This window comes from Diuraphis noxia, unplaced genomic scaffold, assembly GCF_037042655.1.
Source record: "Diuraphis noxia isolate RWA-SAM2 unplaced genomic scaffold, SU_Dnox_SAM2 contig0003, whole genome shotgun sequence".
Taxonomy (NCBI): Eukaryota; Metazoa; Arthropoda; class Insecta; order Hemiptera; family Aphididae; genus Diuraphis; species Diuraphis noxia.
Window position 1 is genome coordinate 42677589 of NW_028301713.1, and position 18084 is coordinate 42695672.

The window sequence follows — 18084 nt, forward strand, 5'->3', positions numbered from 1 at the left end:
ATTATGACAGATGGTAGGTATCATGGTAATGGCACTTTACATTCTACACTAACTACTTCTATCAAATAATAAATTACAAATTACTAGTAAAACCTTCGGTTAGAAATATAAATTACTACATAGTCGAGTTAAAAATAAAAATAAAACAATACTCTTAAAGTCTTAAGTTTTTGATTAGTTAATGGCTTAAAATATGCTTAATGCCCACTCTTTGCTTTTTGATATTTACATTTGTTGATAGCGAGGTTATCAGTTGTTTAACTGTAGATAACCGTGGTAGCCGATAACCGGCAGGTAACAACAATATGGTGCGGCGCCGCGGCTGCCGCCTGCCAGTGCCACCGCTAATCGTATTTTGTATAGCGAATAAGCGAATTACCGACATACCCACATACCAGTATACCACCAGTGAGCTGCTGCCTGCTGCTAGCGTAGACCCTAGTCTGTGGCGTTGACTTAATTTAAATCATAATATTATATAATTTAATCAGTTAGAATAGATAAATCATTTTTTTAATTGTGTTAAAAAATGTCAAATTTCAAAATGTGTTAACACAAGAGACTATGACATCATTGACATCAGTATTGGGATTTAAGATTTAACCCTGAATAGCAATATTTATTGTTTTCTAGTCTATCACTATCGATTTTTGAAGTACTTACGAATTACGAGTCGACTACGAAGCGCTGACAATTCTCCATCCTCGACCACGAATTAAATAACTAAATTATAGAATACTGGCATTAGATTCAAAGCTTTGTTATTAGAAGATTAAACTTTAAAACCTTCTCGATCACGTACGAAATCTCAATTCGTAGTGTCGACGTGTTTATGACAAAAAGGCAAACACTCCGAATTTATTTGAATAAATTAATGAGGTATGTATTTTGTTGGCATTTAAATTTTTTTTTCAAACATCTCATGACTTACTTCAATGATATTTACTCATTGTCCATAATAATATTTTAATGTCTTTTAGATAAGGTTTTAAATTGTTTCACATCATGTCAGTAGACGAAGTGGAATCTGAAGTCAATTTTATGAAAACTTATAGCATAATGGAATGGGATGAACTAATGTAATCATACATTTCTTAAGACAGTGTTTTTTTTATTTTATTTATATTGAATTTTTCTCCTTGATTTTTACATTTTAGAAAGCTAAATGATGATCGTAAATTGCTTAACCAAAAAATTGCGCTTGGGTTAGCCACCAGAGAGGAATTTTCAAAACAAATAAAAGTTGAATTAAATATGCTGGATACGTGTCAACTTAAAATTGAAGTAGGATTATGACAATTCATGTTATTCAAATTATTATTATTATCACCCATTTTTATTTTATAGCAAGAAATGAAAGAAAACAACACAGAGTATATTAACACTCAAATACTTCCCATTTTATCAAATCGTATCAATGACATGTATAACAATATGTTTCTATTATTTCCCGTTGAAAAAACTTCACTGTCAGAATATATTGAATTCTGCTCAAATAATGTAAGTGAACAAATTACAACATTCACACACTTTCCTAGCTGGTGTGGCAAGTGTAAGTTTGTATTCTGGCTATGTTGTACCACACCTAGTACATTGTCCACAAGCAGAAAAATACAAACTATTTTGTTTTTCTCTGCAAACCAGCTAGGGCAAAGTAGCATAGCCTTAATTTTAAAATACCAAATACTTTTTTTTACATAATTAGATGCTTACATTTTAATGTTTATAATAAATTTTTATATTGTTGCAACTATTATGTTGGAGAGGTTTTAAACATTTACACATTTAAATAACTATTTTAATGTGTATTAGCATATTTTCATTTCATTGTTGAATTAAAATTAATTAGTTAACTACATTTTTTTTTTATTTATCATGAAATATTTATTTAAAATATAACTTTTTATTACAGACATTATTTGTTACTAAATGTAGTAACATGTTAGAAACACTCATGTTGAGATACCATAGTGACCCTGAAGTATATCTAACTGCTGCAACATATGAATTTGATGATCGAAATAATATTGAATCAGCTAGACGATATTTTGCAGAAGGATTAAAATATCACGAAAATTGTAAAAATTTATACGTAGAAGAGTTCTGGGTAGAAGTACAACACTTAGAAAAGACTGCAGGCACCTCACTGCCAATTGCTATTGATAAATATAAAAACCTAATAAAACGTTTTGAAGGTGATATTGAATTTCATTTTATATTATTGGACAGAGCAATAAAATTAAGTACAGTTAGAGAACTGCAATGCAACGTAGTCAGGTATTTATATTTAATACAATTTTTTATACATTTTTCTAATTATTTTATTTTTATCTAGAGATATGGTTAAGAAGTATAGGCATAGTGAGCTAATGTGGCAAAAATTAGCAAAAATTCATTTTGATGGTTTTATCTATCATCAGGAGACTGAGCAATTACACTATGATAAAAATTATATTAATGGTATTAGGTCAGTATCTAAACAATTCAAAAATTACATTTTAACGATACATACATATTTGTTGTATAGAAATTGCATTAAAACCTATGAAGATGGATTAAAAGAAAATTTACCTCTACAAAATAAACATAAGTTATGGAACTTTTATATTGATCATGTCATAGAAATTCGAAAGTCTTATCGCATGAAAAAAGAAACAATTAGAAATTTTATGAATGAAACAATGGAGCGAGCCTTTCAAGAAGCTCATGATAATAGGGCATTATGTAAAGCTGAACAATATATTTATTGGGTAGTTACATTTTTATAAAGTATTATTGTTTTAATTTAAGTAACAATTTGTTTGTTTATTTTTATTTAGGCTGATAACACAATCAAAGACTATGATAAAATAATGAGTAAAGCAGTTGAAGTGATAGAAGATAATGTTGAACTCTGGGTTAATTTAATATCATATTATTTGAACTACGACAGTCTTGAAATGGGTATAGACGTTTTCCAAAATGGTGTTCGGGCTTTAAAAAGCAAATCGATGCCTTTATGGGAAATTCTTATTATATACATGGGGAACACTCATCCAAAATTGGTAAAATAAATATTTCTAGTATTATATTTTGATGAGTTCTCAAATTAAACAAACTTTAGGTTACTTGTTATCTTTTATACTTGATTTTTTTGACTACTGTGATCATAACGATAAAAGATAATATACATTATATTAAATGCTAAATACATTCCAGCCTTAGATTAAATTGTGTCCATATCAGTTCTTTAATTCATTCATTTTTACTAGCTTATTCTTGTTTTATATTTATCATGTTGATTTTAATATCACGAATAATTGCATTTTTTTAATTAACTTTTCTTAATCACTTAATATAAACTTCAGAATATTTTAATATTTTATACCTAACCTGACATATTGTGTGAACCATCAATAATGTTATTTGTTACTATACAAAATAAATTATATTTTTACTATTTACTTATTTTACCTTATAAGTATAGTATTAATGATATTTTTATGCTGTATTTAGCCTATTTAAAAACTAAGTGCAATATTAAGTGTGTTTTTAACAATTTTTTAATTTAATTAGATAATGTCATAACTAGGGGTCGGAAGTTGATGAATTTTGCATTTTTTTTTTGGAACTTTTTAGACGATGCTCTCCTGGCTACAAATCTGTTTTATAAGCATGTGAATCTGAATGACTAATTTTTATTTTGCATTTTTTGGTGTTTATTACTTTTTAAGTCATTTTCCCACATTTTTAGTCATTTTTACTGATTTCACACTAGTTTATTTCTTATTCTTTCTTGTCAACCACTATGCCGATAACTTAAAACTTGGAAATTACCACAGGCTAAGATAAGTACTTATTCAATTTCATATTAACAATTACATTTGTCGTTGTCAACAATTTCATCAATTTTAAATGGTGAAGATGCTTCAAGTGAGTGTTTTCTGGATTATTTCAGTGCTGGTGGTTTGGTACATTTCAGATTTGCCCCAATTACTTCAGTAGAAGTAGAGTGAAGTTTTTTCCAATTATAAATATTTAATAACAGATAATCGTCGTTCATTCACTTTCGATAACATAAAATACGCTCTAATTGTACAATGCAGTGATTTTAATTTTTAAAGAATTTGTAAGCTTTGATAAATTTATAAAAAAAGTTAAGATCGTAATATTTGTTTTTTATTTGATAAAGTATATTAATTTCAATATAGTATCATAATGAATAATAATAATATACTTAAGATTTCTTGTAGTACATTTTTTATTTTTACTTTTTACTCTTCCAATATAGCAGGTATCAGCCTATAGCAGGTCATTCCAATACTTCTTTAAAAGTATTTGATTTCTATATTAAATTATAAATATTAAAATATTATTTTAACCCTGAAAAATAAACTTTTGCTTCATAACAGTATTTATTTTTATTTAGCTTCAACAATTATATCATGAAGGCTCACATTTTCCATTCCCAGAAGTCAACTTTATTATCAGGCCTGAATATTTGGAATGGAACGTAGTTCACTATGGAATACTTTCAACTCGTGAATTGTTCATTAAACTTAGAGACATCAAACCAGAATGTAAACAGTTATATATGTCCATGATTTCATTTGAACACACTCAGAATTCAGGAATTACCAAATTAAAAACTATCAGGAAATTGTATAATGATGTATGTAATCGTTTTGGCGACACAGACATAGGTAAGTATCAATTTTTTGTACATTATTAGTAAAGCTGATTTTAAATTGGTTACTTATACAGAGGTATGGTCCGAGTGCATCCGTTTTGAGTACATGTACGGTTCACGTAAACTAGTAAAAGAAATTTTTAAGGCATCATTGCGGTGCTTGGAACCAGATTTAAGAAGTAGTATGACAGAAGAGTTTGAAAAACTCAAAAAGGAATTCAAGTATGAATTAATTATTTAATAATTACTATGAATCTATGATTCATAAAATGTAACTTTCTGATTTTGATTTGTTTTGTTTCATTATATTTTTAAGGGAGTATGATCCAAAAGATGAAGGAGTTATTGTCATTAATGATGATGAATAATTTTTAGTTAGGGAAAAGAATGACATGGGTATGTTCGTGTTTTTATATTCATGTTCTGAAGTTGGTAATTTGTGTACATAATTATTTTTAAATATCCCATAATATGTTATATTAAGTTAATGTATGTTTTATGTATTATTTAAAATTATTTTTATTTATTTTCTAAATGGCCTAAGCATTAACCAACAAGATATTTATTGTTTTTGTTAATAAGATATTATTAACCGTAAATAGCTGACGCACTTTTTAGCCAACAACATGTTTTTAATGGCATAAAATAGTTAATATCACTATATGTTATTAATTTACTCTTGAATATCTTTATAGTGTAGCAAATAATCATAATAATGCAAAAATTAAGCATTTAAATAGGTATATGATTATATTTTATGTATAAATGCAAACTATATAATATTTTTAGTCCCATTTCTTTTCTTTTTTTAATAATTATTATTTACCATCGACCTTTAAAAATTGAACTGATATCAGTAAAAGTCAAAGTTAGACCTAACATTGTTCGAAATATATACTTGTTCTTTATTTTCATATACACTAGTACATCTCTTTCTAAAATTATTGATAATTAGTAACATGTAGCAGTCAGGGTCAGCATAGGCATAGTGCAATGAATTTTTATGGAGAGGCTTTAACCTAAAATGTTTCTGGTATCTAAATAACATATTATATTCTAAAAATGGTAACTAAAAACTTTCATGGAGGGGACTAAACAAAATTTTGGAGTTGCTATACTCCCTTAGCCTCCCTCTCATTCTATGCATATGAGGTTCAGACTGGATAAGTGAGCTTGAACTCAAATTATTGAAAAAACACTTTAGAAACAACCATAATTAATAGTTACTCATTTAAATTTCATAATTCATTTGTTTTTCTTTCAGCATCTGTACTTTCATATTTTGTGTAATAGAATATTTCTAGTGTCCTCAATGCATCATGAGCTTCGAATATAGATGGTACAGATCCAACTCATCATACCCGTCAATGTTACATTACGTCAAGCTTTATCCAGCATTATTATGACATCCAAAATAGTTGTTTTCGATTCTACTTGATTCTCAATATCCTCAATAATTTTCAGTACCAACTGATTCCGGTAATGAGCTTTAATGTTCTTCATAACCCCGTGGTCCATCGGTTAAAGTAGCAACCGGTTTGTAGTTACTGGAAGGTCGTTAGTCAAGTTCGTTTCATTTTACTTGTTATAGCCGATAATTTGTAATAACAAATACTCATAGGTATATTTTAACATACAATCATATGGGCTCGTGCCGGCACCTAATGCTTTGCTTGTTGTAAGCAGTATCTCGTTCTAAGTAATGCTCGTTATAGTGATTTCTACTCTATTTCAAAAAAATTAAACTGCACAAAAATTCTGGTTCCACTTATATTTTCAGTACATATAAACACACCTCATACGTTAAAAAGAAAGTAGAAATTTTTTTTATCAATTTTTTTTAACAGTCATCATTTTATTGACTGGTTTTTTTTCTTAGCAATTTAGCAATTGATAACATAAAATAATTTGCAAAAATATATATAGATATATGTATACATAGATTTGTTATGATACATTGAATAGAATACAATATGAATAAAAATATAGTTATAATAGGTTACATCTTTTATTTTTTGAATAATTATTGCTAAGTTATAACATCAAGGGGATGTTCACACTTGAGCCAACAGAGAGTAGGCTTGTCTCTTAGTTTAAAGCAGCGTTTCTTAAACTTTTTTATCCGTGGAACCCTTTTTGACGTCCACTTTTATCGTGGAACCCCTACTTAGTTTTCTAGCTTTTAAGCTTTTTGTTAGGATTATTTGCAAAAAAAAAATATAATTATTTCATATACTTATATTGTGTTAAAGGTACTTAATTAAAAAATATGTTAAAAAAAATAATAAAAATAATAAAAATTGTATATAATTTTACTTTAACAATAATTACTTAATGAGATGCGTGAAATTGCTTTTTATTATTACAAATATTCTTAATATTGGGCTTTATTGATGAAAGTTGTAATAACATATTAGGTTCGGCATCAAGTCTGTTGCGGTATTTTGTTTTTGTCGATACATAGGTAGAGAACCCCGTTTCACACATATACGTGGTTGCAAATGGTAAAAGTGCCAACACGGCCTTTTGTGCCAATTGAGGATATTCATCTTTTGAACTGTACCAAAATTCTGCTAATGGCATTGATTTAAATTTTTCTTGCAGCGATGAATCAGATGTAAATTCAATAAAGGTTTCATATTCTTTTGCTGACATGGCTGGAGGTCGTGTATTGACAATAAATGGATTTTTAATCCACAGTTCATTTTTATATTTCACCTGTTGGTCATTTGGAAAATACTGGTTGAATCCTTCACTCAATCCAGTGAGGTGCTGAATAATTTCCTCAATGAAAACTTCATTAATTTCGACCTTTTCCTCTTCCGAAAAGCATTTAATTGTAGGAAAGCAATCAAACTCGTTGGAGCTCATACAAATTTTCCAAAAATCTAACTTTTTCTTAAAAGCATGAATTTTTCAAGCTATCGCGGACGGCCGTGACCAATCAGTATTTTTATTAACGACACACAAATATTATTTATGAATAGTACTAGTACCTATGTTACTCATATGCTTATCGTTATTGACGGTCGTTTCTCTTAAGTTCACGCTATCGCGGACGGCCATAACCAATTAGTATTTTTATCAACGACGTTCAAATATTATTTCTGTATACAAACTGTATAACTGTATAACTGTATAAGCAGTATAAGAACACAATATATTATAGAAGTATAGAGGTTAGACTGTTAGAGTATAGAGATAGACTATTCCATATGACATATTATACATTATTATTTAATATACAAACATTTTTTAGTTAGACATTTTTAAGTAATTTTCTTGAAAATTTTGAAAAAAATGACTTAAGCTTCGCGGAACCCTGAAGTGATCTCCGCGGAACACAGTTTAAGAAACGCTGGTTTAAAGTAATGTGTGCGTTTTACATGAATTAGTTTGTTAAAAAAAGTTGATCATTATATTTTGCATATAGGATTTAACTATTTTATCTATAATAGTTCCTATATATTTTATTGGCAAGGAAATATTATGACCATACCATTAAGTCTTATGTAAATTAGAATTTTGGATCAATGATGTGTGAATAATCCTTTTGTTCTTTTGTAAGGGTTATATTTTTATAATTTCAGTAGTTTCATTAAGAGTTTTGCAGGTAAATATAATTTAAGGAAAAATATCAATTTTAGAGAGTTAATTATGCTTTACACTTTCCGTTTTGATGTAAATTATGTCATTCAGTGATAAGACATTTTCATAAGTTTTTACATTTGTTATTAGGTAAACATTATTCGATTTAAATATCACTAGCGTTAGGTTTGATTAAGTATCATGGAGTGAGGCATATGTTTAATTCTGAAGAATGTATTATAGGTAGGTATTTTTTGCATGATGTTATTCTTTGTTTTTTGGTTAAAATATATCTTTTTTTGAGGAAATATAGATTTTTTTCTATCTTTGATTCACCTCAAAATCATTTCAGATTCAAATGGATAATAAACTATTAATAGAACATGTATTCAAATATAATAATATATAATGATATACATACCATGTCTGTATTAATTGTTGTAATACTTAATAAATTACTATTTAGTACTGTATAGTTTTTTAGATATCAAAGATTATTATTTTATTGTTTAAACATTTTCTAAATCTGAATGAATTTTGAATCAACAAATTTTTCTTAAAATTTGTTTAGAACTATTTTACTATAATTTCATATATTACCTATGTATATAATATTTTGTGTTTTATTTATTTTACAATATGTATTTTAAAATAAACATATTTCCATTTATAATGAAGGGGTCCCATCCCATAGAGTCACACAGACTAAGAGGCCTCACTTGCTGTTGCGAGGCAAGTCAGTCTGACCTTGACAGCAGAGAATGGTGGATGCGTTCATGTCTATGCATAGACATGACTATGCTACACAAATAAGGGGTGTGCAGCAGGTGTGTGTTGATTTATATTCTGATCACGCTGTTCTGTTGCACTATGGTGCAACGAGATACATGCTGATTTTTGTTTATTCGCATTCACATAGATTGTAGGAATTTGCATTATATGTGTAAACAAAAACTTTAAAGTGAAAATACTTTGAAGGCTATTGTTTATTTACTAATGTCAAAAATCACTAACCCCCAGTTATGCAACTGGTATAATGCTATATTGATTCTTTAAATTAAGTTCTATTTATTGTTTTTAATTAATTAATGAATAAAGTTATAAAATATAGTTTTTATTTCTAAAGAATCCAATTTTATTTTTAACAATTTCCTTAATAAACAAAACTATACAATTGTGTACCTACTATTTATTTATTTTAATTTATGGTATTATTGATATGGGAAGGAAATATCAAATAATAATTCACCAGAAATTAGACCACCTTCTGCCATCTTCATTTTAAGTATTTGGTAAATTATAATTTCATGGTAATAGATAGTATGGTTATGAGCACTAAAAGAGAATGGATTGGAAACAAGCTGTTGGATATCTGGACCACTTAAGAGGACGCCGCACCCGCATGTGTTGTTTTCGTCGTACAAGTGCGTAGCATTGCAAATTTTTCGCTCAGCAGATCACGTTTATCTCCGTTATTTTAAAATTTAGAGTGAATTGCCCTATTATAAAAATTAAAGGCAAGATTATTACCGAGTGCATCTCATAGACTTTTTAAAATATTTTAATTTTAAAGCGAGTAATGAGTATTTAAAAATTGTAAATAATTTTTATATCTAAAAACACTCATAACTCGGCTTAAAATTAAAATATAATAAAAAGCCTATGAGATGCACTCAGTAATAATCTTGCCTTTAATTTTTATAATAGGTCAATTCACTCTAAATTTTAAAATAATGGAGATAAACGTGATCTGCTGAGCGTAAAATTTGTTATGCTACGCACTTGTACGACGAAGACAACACATGCGGGTGTGGCGTCCTCTTAAGGTTAGGGGATCTTGTACAAAGGGAGAGAAATGGCAACTATGAATTGATTGCTACATATTATACTCATCGTCCGTATACTGTTTTAATAGAGAATACACCAGTTCTACGCTTTTTTTCCCATCCACTGCCTATGCCGTTATTTCACATAGATGTGCGCTGCTAGACGGAAACCGATCGCTGCTTGGTATATTCTCCTTTAGAACAGAATATAGTTTATCTTTATCAAATGAATAAAATTAACACTTAATACCTCCCCCTCTCCCTTATAAGATGTTTCTAAACCTTAAGAGGAGGCTTCAACTCCATGCGTTGTCTATGTCTTACAAATGTAAAACATTGCAAATTTTATGTTCTAAATAATTTATTTGACTGTACAATAATACTAGAGTAAATGTATCTTTTACCATATTTTGGGTGATATAGCAGTTCATTCTTTTGTGAGTTTGTTTTTTTCATTTTAATTTTAGCTATAGAAATTGAGAAACTGGATTTGAAAATTATGTGCACAATAATACAAAATACAAAATATTATTAAAAATAGTTTTTAATAAGTTAAATAAGTATTTTTAGTTGGTTTGGATAAAGTGGTGTTTCATAAATGTGATCTTGATAATTTAGATTAATGTAAAGTCAAGGTAAAATCAAGTGAAAGAGTTTACAAAGGAGTTAATGAACTACAATTTGATAAAACTCTTTAAAATACAATTAATACTTTTTAAGTACTTCGAATTGATTATTTGAATACCAATACTAGTTATTAACTACATAACTGAACTGTAATTTATTATATGCTGCACTACAAATAAAGAATTGATATTTTTCACTGTAATAATATAATACTTATTTTCAGGTCTAGTACAGTAAGCATGCTTTTCTTCCTACCAGTCAACCAAATCAACCTTTTTCTAAAACACTCAATGTCGTCAAACGCAAATGCCATACAGCCAAGAAAATAAAATTATAATGCATCAAAGCAAAAAATTTGTTTTTTTGAAATCACTTATTATATTCTGGTCTTATGACAACCATGCCAATATTTTGACTGAATAATTTGGTAAGCATAAAGACTTAACCAGTTTTCTAAATAAAAATGCAAACAATATCTTCCTTGCAAGTGTCTTGCTGTATAAGATATTATTCAATAATTAAATTAACTCTTAAATTATTTTCTCTGCGATCTTACAAATTTGTTAGGGATGAATTTAATTCAATATTACCAAACCCAAATCCATCATTAAAATTGTTATTTGACTGTTATTACCAAACTCCTGTGAATATCTAGAAACTCATGTCATAAATCATAATATTTATACCTATCCATTGTGCATTACTGCATTAGTAATTAAAGACAAAACTTCAATTCATAAACATCTTGACTTAAAATGTTGAGTTCTTTGATGGTAATCTAGTTATTTATTCTCAACTCAAAATTAGATTTTTAATATGTGTTTTAGCTTAATAGATTTTGAGTTACGACTTATCGGTAATAATAAACTAATATTTATTTCTATTTATGGAATAAGCCAAGATCATTAATAACTTTTCTTTTTGTTCCATTGGGTCACAAGGAGTTTTTACAACAACTCCACAACTGCAAGATATCAAAAAAAAACTCTTATTTATCAGAGTTCATGATTGACATCAGATAATAGTATTTCATTAGAAGACACTAGAATTTTGAATTTTTCTAGTTCAAAGCTTAAAGATCTTATTGACGTTCAAAATATTACTTTTGATATTATAGAAGATACTAAATAATTAGTTGAAAATGGTGAGTATTTATTTTTTAATAATTTTAACTCAACTTCTTCTTAAAGTGTATAATTTATATTGCTTATAAATGTTTTTCATTAGGTTTATATTTTTATTAAATTAAATATTAAGTTATTTGTAAAATAGATTATTATATATAGTTATATAAAGATTTAAAATTATATAACTAATCAGTTCAAATTAAAATGTTATTCTATAGAAGTTATTGTACTTCTTGTTAACGGCCTGCAAAAACTCATAATTCATTAGCTAAATCTGTGCCTTTTCAGGGCAAGCAAAAATCTTTTAAATATGTTCTAAAAATATATTATTTAACCCAAATATGTATTTATTACTTAGTAATGCAAAATAAACAATTGCCATCTTTATTATAATTGGAATTAGGAGAATTACATGTTATTCTCAACTGATAATTTGTGTTATTGAAGTATATTAATTTTTCTTTTACAAAAAAAGAATACATTATAACTATATTATTATGATTAGTTATAAAAATAACAGATATCAAGCGCTTATATTTTTATAGTAGGTATTGTACAAATTATAGGATAAAATTAAATAAAAATATTTATATTTTGTTGGTCAAGTTCTACTAGCATACTTTGTATTAAGTTAATAATGTATCCCTAATTAGGTATATTAAATAGTAATATAAAAACATAAAATATGTCTATTTATAATCTTACAATCAGGTATCTTTTTTTAAAAATGTATAATATTTTAAACTAACATTTTAACTATAACAAAATTTAGAAATTATATTAAAAATAAATTAGTAAATCCTATTAATTAGTTCAAGCCTTGATCTTTTTATTCATAATAAAAAAAAATAAATTAAAAAAAGTAATCAAATTAAAAATTTAGATAACACCTAAAGGTTTAGATAAAATATATCAGTCTGCTTCGACAATTATTTGAGATCATTATTTTTAAAATTTAATGAATCAATGTAATAAAATAAGATATTTTAACATTATGATAAACATAACAAAATTAATACATTAAATATACTTAAAACAATTTCAAAACAGAGTTATAATATAAAGAGTTTTTAGTTTTAAATGTCTTCTAAAACTTATTTGGACTTATGGCATACAGCTCTGGGGTTCGGCAAATAAATCCAACACCAATAAAAACCAATGTTATAAACAATAAGTAAAGGTGACAACGTAACTCATATAACTGCAATATTTATTAATCACTCATAATTCGAAAAGGTTCAATATACCCATAATTAAAACACATTACCTTAATATACTCATGCGGTTACCCATAATGCGACTGACGATCTGCATGACATCCGACAGGGTACCACACTCACACACTCTGGCTGTATATGTTGACTATTGTTCTCCCTACTCTATTCTTTTGCTCGTGCTTCCGCATTCGACTTCTATCCCACCAAAATCCACTTACCTATTAAAAACCTCTCCTCTCTAATTCTCCCAGGAAATCCAAGGCGCAGGCTAAAAAGGATACGGTGTCGTGACCTCCAACGATTATCAAGTTAAAATATACAATATATATACAACCATCAATAATTAAAAAACAAAAAAAAAAATATATATATGTGTATAAATTCATAATAATTCGTGCTAAATGTTGCCAGTGGGCAGCTTCTTAATCAATTTATTACACGTCCTGTCTTCTCTTAGCACATAAGCTTATTGTACATACTTGCATAGATTGTTTATTTCTAATAAAAAAGAAAGTTTTAGTCATTATATAACTTTTGAAAAATAATTAAATGTTTTTAAACATGATTTAGATCATGTTAAGAGTTTAGAGGGACTTAGCCATTCTTCAGTAGTGGTCGAAAGGTCACACAACCTACCCAACTCGAATCGTGGTCGATATCCGTGTAATAGTTCAAATGGAGTATGTCTTGTCACTTTGGACTCGCTGTTGTTAATCGTTGCACCTCTGGCAACAACGCGTCCCACTGGTCTTCCGTCCCTGCTTTTGAAATCAACATAGCCAATATAACGCTGTTTATCCTCTCAACTTGACCATTTGCTTGAGGTCTTCTCGTAGAGTTCAATATGTGGGAGATACCATGAACCTCGCAGAAGTTCTTAAACCGCTTGGATGTAAAACAAGTGCCCCTATCAGTAATCAACTTCTTGGGCAACCCGTACCTGTTCACAAATTTGTCCATTGCATACCTTACTCCCTCAGCACTAGTGTCTATCGCTGCAAACAAAGATACAAATTTTGTTAAGTTGTTCACTAACACCAATATGTACCTATTTTCTTCTGTGCTGGTTATAAAAGGTCCAATTTGGTCTCCATGGGCTACTTCAAATGGCCTCCGTCCTGGTGGTATGGGGTGTAAGACTCCTGGATGTTTACCCCTCGGCTTCTTGGTCATCAGGCACTCCATATACATCCTTATGTGGAACTTCACGTATCTCCGGAGTCCCACAAACCAAAAGTCCTGTGTAATTTTGCTAACGGTCTTGTCTACTGACAAGTGACCACCCAGGTCGTGTGCTGCTACTGCAATACTCTTACGCATACTCTTTGGCATCACAAAAAGTTGTTTTCCCCGGTACATTCTATACAGTAACTTGCCCCTGAGTCTGTATTCCTGTGCTATAGCTTGTTCGGCCTTCGTCCGGATGTTCCCTGGTTTTAACATTATGGTGATGATATGGCGCAGCTCTTCGTCAACTTGTTGTACCATACGCACCTTGTCTTTTGTTACTAAAGTCATGCATACGTCCAACCGTCCTGATAATACTTCGTCCAATGTCTCACCTTCGTCTGAAATTGGGTCCCTGGACAGAGCATCCACATGTGCCATCTTCGTGCCCGGACGATGGTATATAATATCAAAATTATACTCTTGTAGAGTTGTAGCACATCATACCATCTCATAACTTGCGGCCGTGTAGCTTTCTGTGTCCTTAAATAAACTAACGCCTGACAGTTTGTTATAATTGAAAACTTTATACCTAGAAGGAAATTTCTCCACTTGTCGACTGTCCACACCATGCTCATCAACTCCAGCTTGCTTGAATGATAGTGAGTCTCGGGCACACCCAGCTTCTTACTGATGCAGTAGAAAATTTGTAGGGGTACTCCCTACTCAGCACTCTGCAACAGCATGGTTCTTAGCCACACGGCGCTCGCATCTTCGCAGCGGGTACTTCCGTCACCGCTGCTCCGGGATTGAACATACAAACTATTGGTGTGTTCACAAAAATCCTTTTCAACTCTTTGTACACAGCCTGTTGAGGTGTAGCCCACTCAAAGTCGGCTCCTTTTTTTGTCAATCTGGTCAGGGGCTCAGTTAAAGTAGCATAGTTTCTAACAAACCGCCTGAAGAAACCCGAGAGCCCTAAGAATCTTCAAATGGTATGGACATCTTTCGGAGTAGAGAACTCTTCAATTGCCTTACTTTTGCCCTTGCCTGGACTGATTTTTCCTTCTCCGATCACGAACTCCAAAAACTATATACTTTTGGCACCAAACAAACATTTGGACGGTCTCAGTGTTAAGTTTGCTTCTTTAAGTCTTTCCAAGACCATGGATAATTTATTCAACATTTCTGACCAGTCGACTGCGTCGATGATCTAGTCGTCTAAATAGTTCCTTACCACCGAGGGATAAATACCTTGGGGGTAATCAGTGTACAAGGTGCTGGTAATCATGGGTATTCATGGGTAATCATAGGTAATCTTTGTAGTTAATCATGGGTAATCATAGGTATAATCATTGAGATCAGTAATCTGGTGTACAAAATTTCTGTCAGGTATTTCATTACCATTTTGTCCCGTAGGTTACCCAGCACCTTCCGCATCAGCCTGGTGAATTCTCCGGGTGCCCCGGCCAACCCAAAAGGCATCCTTGTGAACTGACCCGTGTCATCAGGCGTGATGAATGCTGTTTTTGTCTGAACTGTCTTTGACAGTGGGACCTGTAAATATCCTGTCGCCGGGTTTAGCTGTACGAAGTAGTACCCGTTCCTCAGTGGAGTTCTTGGAGGTCTGGCAGGGGAAAGTTGTGCCTTAACATCTGTTTGTTCAGCTTCCGGTAATCTACACACAACCTATTTTTGGCGCCCTGCTTCACCAGAATCACTGGGTGAGTCAGTTTCCACTACCACCCCGTGCTGTTTCCGTTTCCACTCGCCAATAATTTCCGCTATCGCTTCGCGATCCGCGGCTGTAGTCTTGTACGATCTGCAGGTAACCGGTTCACTACCTTCCATTTCGTTGATCTCCATTACTTACATTTTGGTACACCTTAGTTCCTCGATTCCCAATGCAAAATAACTGCGGAATCTGTTGATCAGCTCAAGGAGCTGAGTCCTGTCTTCAACAGTCACTTCGGCGTTCACGTACTTGAAATCTTCTTTGACCAGTGGTCTCCGCTTAGGTTCGGGGGATGCTACCAACACCGCCAACGTGTCTAGTTTGTTTGTCCAAGTCACGACTGATACATCACGCCAACCCATCTCGTCCTGTGTCTTACACAATGCGAATCCACCACCTTCCTTCCTATACGTCACGGTGTCCAAATCAAGCCAGTTGCGACCCACACTTCCTTGCCTTCTTTAACGGACAATTTTTCGTTTAGTGACCGACCTTACGGCACATCCAACAAGTAGAATTGTTTTCTTCGCCCGCTCCACTAGACTCTGCAGCAGTTTTTCCAACTTGTTCAGTCTTTTCGAATTCCGAACACCACTTTGGTTTCGAGGTAGTTGACGCTTCCCCGCGTCTTTGACTACTTCTAGTGTTTTTCTACGCAGTAGAATGTCCCTTTTCTTGCTTGCCTTCAGTCCTAATCTCGGTCCGAATAGCATTCATCTTCGTCCAGTCCAACAAATCCCCTAACAACGCATCCTCATTGTCGTGATTTCAACATAACACGTACATAGCTAATTCTTTCGAATAAATACCTTGAATAATATAGTCACGACTCTCATCGAACGTCAACTCTAACGCACGACACAATCTCGACTTTTCTTGTAGATACGCCATGATGTGTTCGTCTTGAGCTTGTAGCCGTTTCTGCATGGCTTCCCACCTGTCCACCATTCGCAGTTGTCTATCAAACGTACTTCGGAATTTCTTTGCGAACTCGTCCCAATTTGCGAAGTCACGACCGATGAACCAATTTCATGCTGCACCGACGACGTAGGACCGGACAAATTGCATATGAAGGGCATATGGCCAACAGTTCAGTTCCGTCATGCCTTCTACTGTTTTTAATCAGTCGTCCGCCGCCTCGTAGGCTGACTCACACCCATCGAAGGTTTTAATCGCCTTGTTCAGATCTGTACTCGTACGTGTCCGAACGCGACGCATTGTTGACAACAATTCCGGCCAACGCGTTTTGTTCGGTATGGCGTGCCGCTGTGGACTCCTTTTCCAGCCGTCCCACCTTTTCATGGAGATCGCTCACCAGTTTATGTAACTTGTTATAAGTCGATGCTATTGGTGGTGTGGGACTCATCTTACGTAATTCGTAAACCACAAACAGATTTTCGTCGCCGTAATACAACAATAGACAATAGTAAACCCCAGTCACAATCAGTGACAACGCCCAATCGTTATCACAACCACAACCACGGTAAGCGTCGTTTTCCGAGGTGCTACCAACCTCATCCCAAACGACAATCGTCATACTAGCCGGTCCACTCCGGGGACATACAGTTCTCCTTCTACTGTTCTATGCTTGCAGATAGATAAGAATTTTGTAGGCGGGAGTTCAACATTGTAAAGATACCAACCTCTGTTTTATTAAAAATTGATATAAAGAAATATCGTATCATTGTACTTGTAATCACTGTAATTATTATAATTTATAATAGTATCTATAAATTATTTAAAAATTAATATTTTAATTTTAATATAATATATTATACTTGTCTATGATAAAATGGATCATAATTATGCTCTACAAAGTATGTATTTATTTTCATTTGATTAATTTATCATTTAAATAAAATTATATTTGTTTTCTAGTTCCCCAAGAGAATATTCTACTCAAAAGTTATACGTTGGGCTTACGTACGTCGTTCCTAGAAGAAAAAAAAGGTTCGGTTAGGGCCACCAACCGCATATTCAGTTGACCATGACTTTTTTTTTATCATCTGTCTGTTTAGTCTGTAAGTAGAAGCGTTTCGTGTAACATACTCGTGTAATTGTGTTTATCGAATTTTGTGAGCAATGTGTTTATATTTGAATAAATATAGTTATTGTCGATTGTATTAAA

The 18084-nt window shown here is 31.4% G+C and overlaps 2 protein-coding genes across 2 annotated transcripts; one reads left to right on the forward strand and one right to left on the reverse strand.

Moving 5' to 3' along the window:
* The first annotated feature begins 401 nt into the window (after positions 1-401).
* On the forward strand, positions 402-18084 carry LOC107167629 (U3 small nucleolar RNA-associated protein 6 homolog). Its single transcript, XM_089221920.1, has 14 exons — positions 402-879; positions 981-1079; positions 1158-1284; positions 1348-1500; positions 1913-2277; positions 2336-2467; positions 2528-2750; positions 2820-3044; positions 4409-4682; positions 4744-4891; positions 4986-5065; positions 10934-11137; positions 11652-11854; positions 17835-18084. The coding sequence occupies exons 2-11, from the start codon at positions 1006-1008 to the stop codon at positions 5035-5037; spliced, it is 1773 nt and encodes a 590-aa protein (XP_089078046.1). The 5' UTR covers positions 402-879; positions 981-1005; the 3' UTR covers positions 5038-5065; positions 10934-11137; positions 11652-11854; positions 17835-18084.
* Positions 7001-8142, reverse strand: LOC149057396 (zinc finger BED domain-containing protein 5-like). The gene has a single exon (XM_089223394.1). It carries the CDS (start codon positions 7538-7540, stop codon positions 7001-7003), a length of 540 nt encoding a protein of 179 aa, XP_089079520.1. The 5' UTR covers positions 7541-8142.

Excerpts from the sequence above, each read along its gene's own strand:
- LOC107167629 (XM_089221920.1), top strand. The coding sequence starts at position 1,006 with ATGTCAGTAGACGAAGTGGAATCTGAAGTCAATTTTATGAAAACTTAT. Across the intron at positions 1,285-1,347 it reads CGTGTCAACTTAAAATTGAA|CAAGAAATGAAAGAAAACAA; the intron begins GTAGGATTATGA and ends TTTATTTTATAG. Across the intron at positions 2,468-2,527 it reads AATTATATTAATGGTATTAG|AAATTGCATTAAAACCTATG; the intron begins GTCAGTATCTAA and ends TTTGTTGTATAG.
- LOC149057396 (XM_089223394.1), bottom strand. The coding sequence starts at position 7,540 with ATGAGCTCCAACGAGTTTGATTGCTTTCCTACAATTAAATGCTTTTCG.